The following is a 12,372-nucleotide window of genomic DNA, read 5'->3' as shown; positions in this document are numbered from 1 at the left end:
CAGCCGGCAATGGCTCAATAGCATTGCCTCCAGACTGGCTCTCTTTCTTAGTGCCAAAGGATGCTGTGTACCAGGATGGTGGAACACTGGGTGGCTCCCTAGGACCAAGAGTGTGGCAGCATGCTGACTGTGTGAACACACCACATGGAGCAATAATTACCAGAGTAATGTAAGTAACTTACACACAATTGCATTAAGGTCTGCTCCAATGGAGAGATGATGCGTATGGTATTGCTTACCTGGAGTTAGATCTAGTAACTGCAGCTCAAAAAGGAACTTGTGCATCGATTAGTACTAAGTGCTGCACTTATATACCTGATGCATAGAATAATATCTCTTTTATTCTAGAACATGTGCAAAGGATGTCAAACACATTAAATGTCTTGGTAAACTTAATTCATTTTCTCAGTTTATTTCTCAGTTTATTTCTTCCAGAACCAATGCCTTCCAGAAGATATTAGTCATGTGGAGATTTCATCCAGTTCCAACAACAGTGCCAGACCCACCTTTCCCCAACCTCAATAAAATAGCCAGAGTTTCACACCCTGTCAGACAGGAAGCAGCTAGAGAAAAATGACCACTGGCCTTCAGCTCCCCCTTAAAAATAAGGATGTAAACTCACTGAGGGAAAGTTACGGTAGGTTAGGCTAGGAAACAGGGAAGGCAGCTGGTCAAAACAAAGCCTGCCCAAGACCCTGGTCACAAAGTCCAGTTTAAAAGTCCCGGGCTCAAAAAAAGTCCTTCATAGCTCCGAATAGAAAGGCCTCCCCACTGGTTCCCTGAGAGCTGACAGTAAAGGTAAAAAGACAACCAATCCAGAAAGCAACTAGCTGGGACCCTATATGTCTATTTGGACTCTCCTTATGCCTAAACTAGTTTGTGATGTCACCATGAAAAACTCAAGGAGACTTTAGAAGGGGAAAATATATGGTTTGGAAGCCTTCTCATAGGACTCCCCTACTTAGTATGTTATTGTCTACTAATGAAAATATTGCTTTCATACTGTTAGACCATCACAATCTGTCTTGAACAGTAACTTCTGCAAATTAGGCAGCATGGGACACCTTGCTGTCATGGCAGAGCACAACGCATCAACAAGTCTGGAACAAGACCTTGTCATTAAATAGCATTCAATGTTCTGTACATATTCTTGATCACTTTCATAATGTCTCACAAGTTTTAAATCGTATGCAAAAGCACATAAGTTATACTGATAAATTAGTTCTTGATCCCCTGTCTAATTGTTTTCACTCCCTCTCTTGCCTTGGTGACATGTCTTTACAGGTTTACTTGCTTTTAGTGCAGGACTCTTAGTATTCTATTGTATGCTGTTCTGTTGCTGTGGAATGTGGATGCAGTGTGTGTCCTATGCGCAATGGAAACGGCTGCAGAGGGGTGAATTGTGCAGGTCCAGTGAATCCCGGGCCTGGCTTCCCCTCCCTAAGGGTAACTCAGCCCGTAGCACACAGCCACCTGCATGCCCCAGGACACACACAAGTTAAAATATAACACACCTGCTCACAGGAGAACAACGTACAGGTGGTATCACAGACTGCAATTTTCCCCAGGTTGCACATTTCCTTCTTACAATAACATCGCCAGACCCCATTTATGTAACTCTGTTATGAATGTCTTGTTCTAAGGCTCTATACATTGCCCCTCATTTTCCTACCTCTTTGCAGATCACTGACTTCATTTTCTGAACCGCTGCCTCCAGAGACCCTCTCCTGTCTGTAAGTCCCAAATAATAAAGCTCAGGGCTGAAATTTTGCTGAGCGCGTTCCTTGGTCTTGCGGCCGCCCGACCCATGCTTTTCAGGAGCTGGGCTGCAACAGGACCCTATTACTCACAGAAGGTTAAGAACTTCAGGTTCTCTCCAGCTACAGTGACACCAAGACACTATAGCATAAATGTTCTTTTAAACGAGAGTTTGGGATTGTGGAATCAGTACAAAAGAAACCTGAGTTCAATCCCTATTTATTTTCCATGGGCTCAGAAATCTTACCTGGACTATCTTGACCGTTCGCTGGGGAAATCAGGGACCTGCCTAGCGGTCTCTCCCACCTCTCCCTACCCTGCCTTCTTTTCTATTGTGTGCAGATGTTTCAGTCTATTTCTATTCCGCAGCCTGGGTGAGATCTTGGGTCTAATGAAAAGGTCTGACCACAGCTTAAATCTGGAAACCTGGAAACTGGGGAAATAAGCAGTACCAGTGTTTCTCAGGACAGGAACTCTCAGTGACAGGAAACCCTCCCCCTTGGATGGGATAAATACCCTGCCCTCGGCAGCACAGATCTGCCCCCCTCTTCTTGCAAAGCAGGCACTTCCAGGATGGACTCTCTTCCCCTCTTCTTTTGTACCATTTGTGCTGTGCAAGTAATAAAGCAGCCATTTGCATAAGTTTCTGTTGAGACTTAGCCTGTGTTCCCAGAACTTACAATGTAAGAAATTGCTCCACACTCTGATTCCATTTATGAAATAAGAATAATAATATTTGCCTCGAAAGGTTGATGCGAGAATTTAACGGCATAACGCATACAAAGAGCCCAAAACATAGGAATTTATTAGGCTCCCAAAAGAGCTAATTTCCTTGCATTTCATTCCTCCTTCAAGTTATTGGACAACTTAGACTAAATATGTACTAAGTGAACTATCTGATAAAATACCAGCACAGTCAAATACTAAATCATGTAACAGCACAATAGAAGTTTTCTTATAAATAGAAATGCTAGTTTTCCTTATTTTAGAATAATAAATGATAAAGTACCAAAAGGAGAAAATGGTATATAAAAGCAATGATAGTTCAAAAGTAGAGAACCACAGTGTTGCCCAATAAAAGTATACTAATCTTACCTGTTGAGGGTTTTCTTTCTGAACAGAGGCAGTCTTTTCGTTCTTTTTGTTTTCTAAAAACCGATGATACATTCCCAAAGACAATGCGCATGAAGTAACACAAAGTACACAACGAATATCAGACCCTTCTGGCCAGAGTTGCTTAAGCAGAGACATAGTCTTGCATGCCTTTCACAGAAAGAAATTGTAAAACGTCATGGTAGTTCAAACTACATTTCTGTTTACAATTCATCTCACCAGTAGGAACATACAGAAAAAATAGATAGATGTAACTACAAAGAAAGAATATTTCTGTAGAAAATGACTTTTTAAAAAATTTTTAAATGGGAAAATAATTGCAACAAATACTTCAGTGAAACCTTAAAAAAAAGAAGGGCTCCTATAAATCTATAAGAAAATGCCTAAGCCATAAATAAAACATTAGCAGATGATTCACAAAACAAATATAAATTTTAATGAAATAGAAAAGAAATGTTCAGTCTCTTTTGCAGACTCACTACAAACCGTTTGGCAATACATATGACTATTCTAGTTATCTAACTGGGTAAATAATACAAAATGTTACCAAAATTTACGCACTAAGATGTCCATCAGAGTTATTTGTAAAAGCACACTTTGCAATGTTAATGCAGCCTTTAAAAACTAAATTCATGAATAATAATTGATGATAAGGAAAAAATATTTATAATATTAATTTGGAAAATGAATAAAAAAGGTGTATGTAACATACTGATATGCTCATAATTTTTTAAAAATACATGTGATATCACTGAAATAATATATTCAAAAACTGTTTTTACATCTAAGCAGTAGTAGTATAAGTAACTGTGATATAACGAGAGTGATAGGTAATCAGAGGAATAAGACTATGCCATTCTGAAATCCATGTTATATTTTTATTAATGAAATTTAATCGAACATATATTCTAATACGAGGAACTGGATTACTCACAGGATATTTTTATGTTTTTCAAATTCCATAATGGAGTTTCCAGAAATAATTACAGACATAAACACATACACAGTTTTGTCAGACTTCCAAGTAGTTTAAACAATAGAGGATGTAGCACTCAATTTCCCCAAACCCCACCCAAATGACACAGAATATTTTTATGACTACAAAATTTTATACAAAATCATACCCTCTGAATTACATGAGAAGAGAGGATATTGATACTGCAAAATAACTGTGTAACGGTGTGTGTTTAAGTGTTAGAGGTTTGCAATAATTAACAAGCTGTACCTCAGTTTCCCCTGATATGCACTGGGAAAAAGGTAAACCCCCTCCCCCGTGACTGAGGAGAGGGCATTTTCCCACAGGTTAAACAAAGGAACGCCATAGAGACAGGAGTAAAGGAGACAGAGATCTTCACCATCTGCACATCAGAGGGAGATGGAGATCTTTACTACCTCTACCTGCATATCCGAGGGAAAGGGAACCCTTCATATTTACATATCAGAAATAAAGAAACCCTTTAAACCCTAAAGATCAAAAGAAACATTTGCTCCTGCAGCATTCCAAGAGACAAGAGACCACGAACTCCCTAATCATTATCAGGAAAATTTTCTGACCTCTACAGCTTCCTACTGGTCCCTGCACCTCACTCTCGGACCCTCAATCATTCCCCCGCTAAAGAATGTACTGTATAAATTTAAATTCCCCCTTCCAGGAGTGGGCTGAAGTCTGTTCTTCAGACCTCCTCCATTGGGAGAGCTTCTCAATAAATAAATTCTTTGCTTATGGTCAATCAGTCTCTGTGTCCCAGTAAAAGCCGTATTTTCTCCAACAGTAAGTGAAAGAGATTTAAAAATAAAAAAGTCCAGCTCTGCAATCACTCACACTTGTCCCAACTAAGACTCTGTAGTGACCAAAGAGAGATTTAAGAAAAATTATTGAAAACACCAAAGAGGGACATTAAAGAAAGGTGAAATGGAACTACCACAGGAAAGATAAAATCTGCCATAAATGTGAAAATACTAAAGAAGTAATCAGGTAGAATAGAGTACCAACTGCAGGAAAGGAATTTCAAGGGTGTCAGATGGTACATAGAAGGCCAAGCCAATGATTTAAAGAAACAGATATTATATAAAAAGGTTAAGCACTTGTTTTATAGTGACAGACATGTTTGAAAGGGACAAGCATGATTTTAAAGGATTAGAACTATTAAGAATAGAAAAGCCTTTTAAAGAAACAATTGTCCAAAGACATATTTTTGGGTGGCTGTGGAGGGGATAGAAAAATAGAAGAAAGAAGGATCCTTCAGCAATTAAATGAAAGAGAAAAGGAAGAAAATGAATATCTAAGGCTCTGCAATATGAAAGAAAACCACAAAATCTGAGGACTCCGAAATCTTCACCCACCATCAAAACAAATAAGGAAATAAAAATACCAGTAACATGCCTGGATTTTGCTAGACTGAAAAACTACTAAGGGAGACATTATTAAATTAATATTCTTGTAACACAACTCCATATAATAAAAATGAATAAAAGGAAAGTAAAATACATAAATAACTAATTAAATGTTGGCAGGAACAAAATTTTACATGAGTCAACTGAGGTAAATCTCAACAACACAACCAAAATAATAATAATAATAATAATAACCAAAAAGCACAAGAAATCTTTGTCTATATTCCAAATATTACAAATTACAGTGAAACAAGTATCTGAGGATATGAAAAATAATATTTATTCAGAAACTCAGAAACCAGAAACAGAATTAGAAAAAAAAAGAGGGAGAAAATTAACAAAATACTTAATTTAATTCACAAAAGTAATGCTATAAAAAGTTATCTCAGAAATGAAAAATAAATGATAAGATGACGAAAGAGAATAGTCTCAATAAAAATGTAATAAGAGACATTGAAGAAAGATAAGACAAACAACCAAAAATCTGAAAGAGGCATAAGAAAGAAGCAAAAAGCATCACAGAAAATGGTGGAACTGGAAGACAGACAAGATGGAACAATATTTATTATGAACCCTGAAGAAACCAAAACAAGAGAAGAGAGTTAACAGTTAAAATGATAACCCAAGTAAACCAATTATTGACAATTGGTTGTTAAAGGAAACAGGGGGAAACCTCATATAACAGCTAGTGAAACAAAATAAGAAAACAGAGGACTAAGAGTATTTTTAAATGAAACAAGCACAAAGGTAGTAACTTAAAAAATTGTAAAACTTCCTAAATACAGAAAAAGTTAAATAAAATAGCAAAGAACACATATTTAGTCAATAAGGAAAAATAGCAAATATACCAAAATGTGAACCACACATATTAGTTATAACAATAAGGGTGAATATAGGCTGAAAGAGAAAAAAGGATTTCCATTTGAATCACAAAACAAAACCCAAATACATACCATACAAAAGACACACAACTACAACAAAGTGAATCAGAACAACCAAAAGTAAAGGGATGGACAGACAAAAGGCCAGACAGTCTGGGGCAAAGGCTTGCCTGCTTTTAACACCTGGGAGAGTGAGGTCTGTGTCCTGAGAAACAGAGGGGGCATTAAAACTCCTATAAACAGAGGAACTCCAAAATAACTAACAAGCACAAACCCAGGACAAGACACAGGCCTAGAGAAGACGGGGAGGACCCGGTACTCTTCTTTCACCATTGGCAGCCATTTCTGATTGGAGGGCTGTAATCAAGAAAATCTCTGAGTTACCACTACCTGGTTATAAAATGAAGAACTAGATATCTCAGGGAACAAATCCCAGAGATAAAGTTTTAAAATATTAAAATGAACAATGTGCAACAAATGCATATAAGACAAAGAGACAGGAAATGATGGCCCATCCAAAGAAATGATAAAAAACAGAAAATACCCATGCAGAAGAAAAGAATGTGGACACACTGATCAGAGACTTTTAAGAAATGATCTCAGAAATGTTCAAAGAGATGAAGGAAAATACAAACAAAGAACTAAAGGATATCAGGAAAACAATGATATGAATGAGCAATATGAATGAGCAATATGAATATCTTAGTAAAGAGATAGAAATTTTAAAAAAGGAATCAAAGAGAATTACTGGAGTTGAAGACCAAACTGCTGCAATGAGAAATTTCTGGAGGGTTTCAACAGCAGATTGAAGCTGGCAGAAGAATGAATCAGTGAACTCTGAGACAATTGAAATGAGTCAGACTGAGGAGCAGAAAGAAAAAAGAAATACAAAAAGCACAAATGAACTAAGACACCTCCAGGACACCATTAAGGCAACCAATATACACATTATGGGAGGCCCAGAAGGTGCAAAAAGAAAGGGGCAAAAAGAAAATTAAAAGAAAAAATTGCAGAGAACTTCCCAAACTTAGCAAAACACATGCATATATATATATATATATATATACACATCCAAGAAGCTCAGAGAACACCAAACAGCATAAAAAAGAAAATTACACCCCATCTCATACTGATCACACTATCAAATGCAAAGGACAGAAAGAGTTCTGAAAGCTGGAAGAGAAAAGCAACATCTTATGTAAAAGGGAGTTCCAATTAGATTGCTTTCCAATTTCTAATCAGAAAACATGGAAGCAAAAAGGCAGGGGATCAAATACTTAGCTGAAATAATACAAACTGTCTATCAAAACTTTTATATTTGGCAAGATTTTCTTTCAAAACTGAGGTAGAGATTAAGACTTCCCCAGATAAACTAAAGATGAGGTAGGTCATCACCATTAGACCTGCTTTACAATCAATGCTAAAAGGTGTTCATCAAATTGAAAAGAAAAGATACAAGATAGTGGTTCAAAGCAGCATAAACAATAAACACCTCCAGGAAAAATAACCATTTGGGTAATTATAAATATCACTCTTAGAGTATTGCATTTTTTGGTATAAAACTCTACTTCTTACCTCCTTATGGGTGCTAAAATGCAAATGCATAGCATATAATGTTAAATCTATGCTTTTAGACATACAATGTACAAAGATATAATTGGTAACAAGTATAAAAACATGATGTGTGGATGGAGGTATATATGAAAAGTGTATATATATGAATGCTATTGAGGTTAAGTTTCTGTCAAACAAAATACGAAGGTTATATATTTAGGATGTTGAATTTTAACCCAAAGGTAACCACAAGGAAAATAAAAAAATATATCCAGACAGAAAAGAGTAGGCACTCAATGTGGCACAATACAAAGAATCAAATAAATATAAATGTAGGTGTTAAGAGAAGAATTGAGGGCCAAAAAAGTGTGACTTGCAAAGACTAAACAGCGAAATGAAAGAAACAAAGTCCTGCATTTTCAGTAATGGCATTAAAGGTAAATGGATTAAACTTTATGGGAAAAAAATGAGATATCGGCATTATGGATCAAAAATCATGACCCAACTAGTCTGCAAAAGACTTACAAACCCAAAGGTACAATTAGAAAGGATGGAAAAAATATACCATGCAAACAGTAGCAAAAAGAGAGATGGAGTAGTTATCCTAATATCAGATAAAGTAGAATTTAAATCAAAAACATTTATGAAGGACAAAGATGGTCATTATATATTCAAGGGAGTAAACTCACCCAGAAAATGTAACAATTATAAATATACATGCACCTAAAAGCAGAGCACCAAAATATATGAAGCAAATAATGACAGGTTTGGAAGGAGAAACTGATGGCTCTACATTAACAGTAGGAGACATTTATTCATCACTTTCAATCATGGATAGACCATCTACTCAGAAGATTAATAAAGAAATGCAAGGCTCAAACGATAACCTAAACCAAATGTACCTAACAGACATATACAGAACATTTCATGCAACAAAAAGCAGAATAATGGAATACACATTCTTCTCAAGCATTCATGCATCATTCTCCATAATAGACCATATTTTAAGTGGCAAAGCCTCAATAAATTCAAAAATATTGAAATCAAATGATGTATCTTCCCTGACCACAACAGGATGAAGCTAGAAATCAATTAAAGAGGAAGAAATGTAAAAATTCACATATATGTCAATTTTAAATGACATATTCTTAAACAACAAACGGGTTAAAGAGGAAATCGCAAGGTAAATTAGGTAATACAAAAACTAATGGGGGAAACGGACTTTGGCCCAGTGGTTAGGGCGACCGTCTACCACATGAGAGGTCCACGGTTCAAACCCCAGGCCTCCTTGACCCGTGTGGAGCTGGCCCATGCGCAGTGCTGATGCGCGCAAGGAGTGCCCTGCCACGTAGGGGTGTCCCCGGTGGAGCCCCACGCGCAAGGAGTGCACCCCGTAAGGAGAGCCGCCCAGCGCGAAGGAAGGAGCAGCCTGTCGAGGAATGGCGCCACCCACACTTCCTGTGCCGCTGACGACAACAGAAGCGGACAAAGAAACAAGACGCAGCAAAAAGACACAGAAAACAGACAACCGGGGGAGGGGAGGGGAATTAAATAAATAAAAATAAATCTTTAAAAAAAAAAAAACTAATGGTATGCAGTAAGAGCAGGGCTTAGAGACACATTTATAGAAACAAATACTTAAAATAAAAAAGAAGACGTCAAATCAGAGACTTAATCTCAAACCTGGCAGAACTAGAAAAAGTAGAGTAAACTAAACCCAGTTGAGCTGCAGGAAGGAAATAAAGATTAAAGCAAAATAAATGAAATAGCTCTCTCACCTTCGTACCCCTCTTCCTGGTTTCTGCACCCTGCTCTTGCTGTTGTTACACTGCCATGATGCTGACACAAGTAAACCCGGGGCATTTATAATCTATAATGGGAGATGATAATCTGTCAATCAGCCCACTTCATCACTTTTCAGCTCCTTCCTCTCTACCTGGGACCCATAATCTATTATTTTCTCCCATTTCTCTTGCCTCCCTACCTTAATAAATTACTGGCCTAACTCACCCAACGTGCTCTTGAAATTCATTTCTGCAGCATAGCCAAGAGAAACTAGACAAAATCTGGTAACGTATCTGGGGAGCCATAGCCAGGAGGTTACTGGTGAGTGAAACTATGGCCCTCAGCCTGTTTAATGTCTTCCTTTGGTTCTCCATTTTAAACAGGTTCGCCTCTGAGCCCCCGCAGGATGTAATCGTGGGAGGGAAGGGGCTGGGGAACAGGGCAGGAGCTCACTGCACTCTCTTTCAAGCCCTTTTAGCAGCCATCAGCTCTGTCCTCAGGCCAGTGGCTATTGCCCTCTCCTGCCCTCTCCCGCCCTCTCCCTTGACAGGAGAGCCAGGGAGCTGGGGACTTTGTGGGCCCACGCCTTTGCAAGCCTGCCTTTCTATCCACCACACCAGCCTTACTATCCACCACACCAGGTGGCAGGGTGGCAGGGTGGGAGGAAGGCAGGGGGCAGGCCAAAGATGTAAGCCATGGGAGTTCCATTCCCCAGGGAGGGTCACAGGCCAGGATACCCTTGCATAATAAACTTTTATCTACAGTTTTTACCTTTTATTTCTTGCTACTGAATCTCTAATACAGGTTTGTGTTAAAATGCTTCGGAATGTTTTAAAATCTGTAAAATGGAAAATGCCTTTGCTAGCAAGGAAGTGATTGCCTCAGGGCCCCAAGGCCTGTTAGCTAGAACATTGATCTCTAATCATTTAAAGGCTTTTTGATGGCTGGTTTTATGACAGTAAAGTCATAAAACTAGGACTGTGTCTGTCTAAGACTTCTGCAAGAAAAGGAGAAAGAAGCAATATTCAGCTTGGAGGGGATCTGATCTATGCGATCTCTCTTTCTGTCTCTTTTAGGTCCAGAACGGCCCAGGAATGCCCCGGGAATGCCCTGGGAATGCCCGCAGCAGTTCTGTGATTCCCAGGGTGACTGAGAATCTGAGAACTGCCAAAATCCCTGCTATTTAACTCAGGAACTTCTATTTGGGTTTTAACTGTACAGTCAGTCTTGGACGATAGAATGTAGGGATGTCGAGAACCAGAGCAGCAAACCCTGAATAGCCCCCATTCCTTGGGCCCTTCCATTCTGAGGGCACCCAAATATCCCGAGACTTATTTCAGCCACTCTGATTTGGGGTAAATGTTCACAACATCTCCCACCAACTTGGCTCAGGCACATTGATCTTATCTTCAGAATTATTAGACATCCCCCAGGACCCTAGATTGCCCACAGGGATGCCTATAGGCCAGGCTCTGAAAATTAAAATTCTCAGCATTCTGAGAACAGAGTACCAGCTCCAAACTATGTGGAGTGGTGAACTTTAGTCAGACTAGGACTCTGGGATGCCAGATCAGTCGACTAAACACTGCTTCTTCATTCTTCCTACAATAATGGGCACAGCCTCTAGCATAGCAGTAAACTCCCCTTAGGAGTCTCTTAGGAATTAGGAATCAGGAAATTCTGCCTGCTGCAGGTCTACAGCCAGAGTATAGCCAAGAGCAGCCTCTGCATGAAACCCTGAATTCCAGTTGAACCAGTGTAAGAAAAGAGGACAGATAGATCTGAGGCCCAGAAACCTCATGCCATGTCTCCTTAAAGAAATAAGAAAACAAACCTCAAATTTCGACTAACTCCCTTTTAGAAACTTCCATTAGTTTAAACTCAGTTGTTCCTATAAAAGATATAAATAGAGATCAAGATCCATAGCAGTTACTAAACCTCTCCCAGAAAATAAGAAACCTCATATGCCATCAATTAAAATCAGAGTTCACAGAAATGCTGAGTATAAAATTCTCTCTTCTGTTTTAATCTGTGCTTAACTCTGTGTTCAACTTTGAAATCTGTGTTTAACTTTGTCAGTTTGCTTGTACCTAGGAAATCAGATTTGGAGTTCACCTGTTACAAATGCAATAATGGTGAGAGGTAACCTCTTTAAATGTCAATACTGTCTTACAAGTGGATTTAATGTATAAATCACATGTGGAATTGATTCAACTGCTAGAAAAGCAGAAAAACTTTGCAAAGTTCTTACTAATAAAATTATTGTGGCTTAATTAATAAAGATATTAATGGCAAAATGTAACTTCATAGCAGTGAAACCTGTCTGGAAGCTACCTCAATGTGCATAATAAGCAAGTGGTGGGAATGAAAAATAGCCCTGATTCCATTGGGAATCTTCAGTTTCCATTTGAAAAAATGGAAGTAGTTTTTCCTCTACTGCTAAAGTAAATACCTGTTAATTAACATCTCCATGATAAAAGTGTAAAAGTAAGAAGCAAAGTACTAAAAAGCTCATTTGATGTGCTAACATTGCATTGGAAGTTTTTAAAAAGTGTATAAAAATCAAGACGTAGACATCAACATTGTGAAACTCTCTTGCATATTCAAACCAGACCTTCAATACACTGCAGGTTGTCTCTTCATTTGAGTTATTGGCCAGGTTGGTCACTGATGCCTAAAACAATAAAGGTATCTACTACATCTGTTTGTGCTCCTGAAATTGATGGAAACTATGGTGCAGTTTCAAACTCCTGCAGCAGTCAATGATGGCTTGATATATACAAACGTACAATGGATATTGCCTCCAGACTGACATCATTTCATAGTGCCAAAGGGTGCTATGCAACAGGCCAGTGGAACACTGGAACCTACCTTCTCTAGGGTAATG

General features: G+C 38.3%; 1 protein-coding gene across 2 annotated transcripts in view; it reads right to left on the bottom strand.

Annotated features, from left to right (window-relative positions):
* The window catches only part of LOC101434287 (probable ATP-dependent RNA helicase DDX60), a 115,836-nt gene that overhangs the window by 78,555 nt on the left and 24,909 nt on the right, over positions 1 to 12,372 (bottom strand). For both annotated transcript variants that reach the window (XR_011648433.1, XM_004475388.4), the window contains exon 7: positions 2,854 to 3,021. Coding sequence is in view for 1 of the 2 variants with exons in the window: in XM_004475388.4 (XP_004475445.2) it covers positions 2,854 to 3,021 (168 nt within the window). In the remaining variant the exon portion in view is untranslated. The remainder of the gene's footprint in view (positions 1 to 2,853; positions 3,022 to 12,372) is intronic.

This window comes from Dasypus novemcinctus, chromosome 1, assembly GCF_030445035.2.
Source record: "Dasypus novemcinctus isolate mDasNov1 chromosome 1, mDasNov1.1.hap2, whole genome shotgun sequence".
Lineage (NCBI taxonomy): Eukaryota > Metazoa > Chordata > Mammalia > Cingulata > Dasypodidae > Dasypus > Dasypus novemcinctus.
This window is presented reverse-complemented; position numbering and strand designations above follow the sequence as displayed.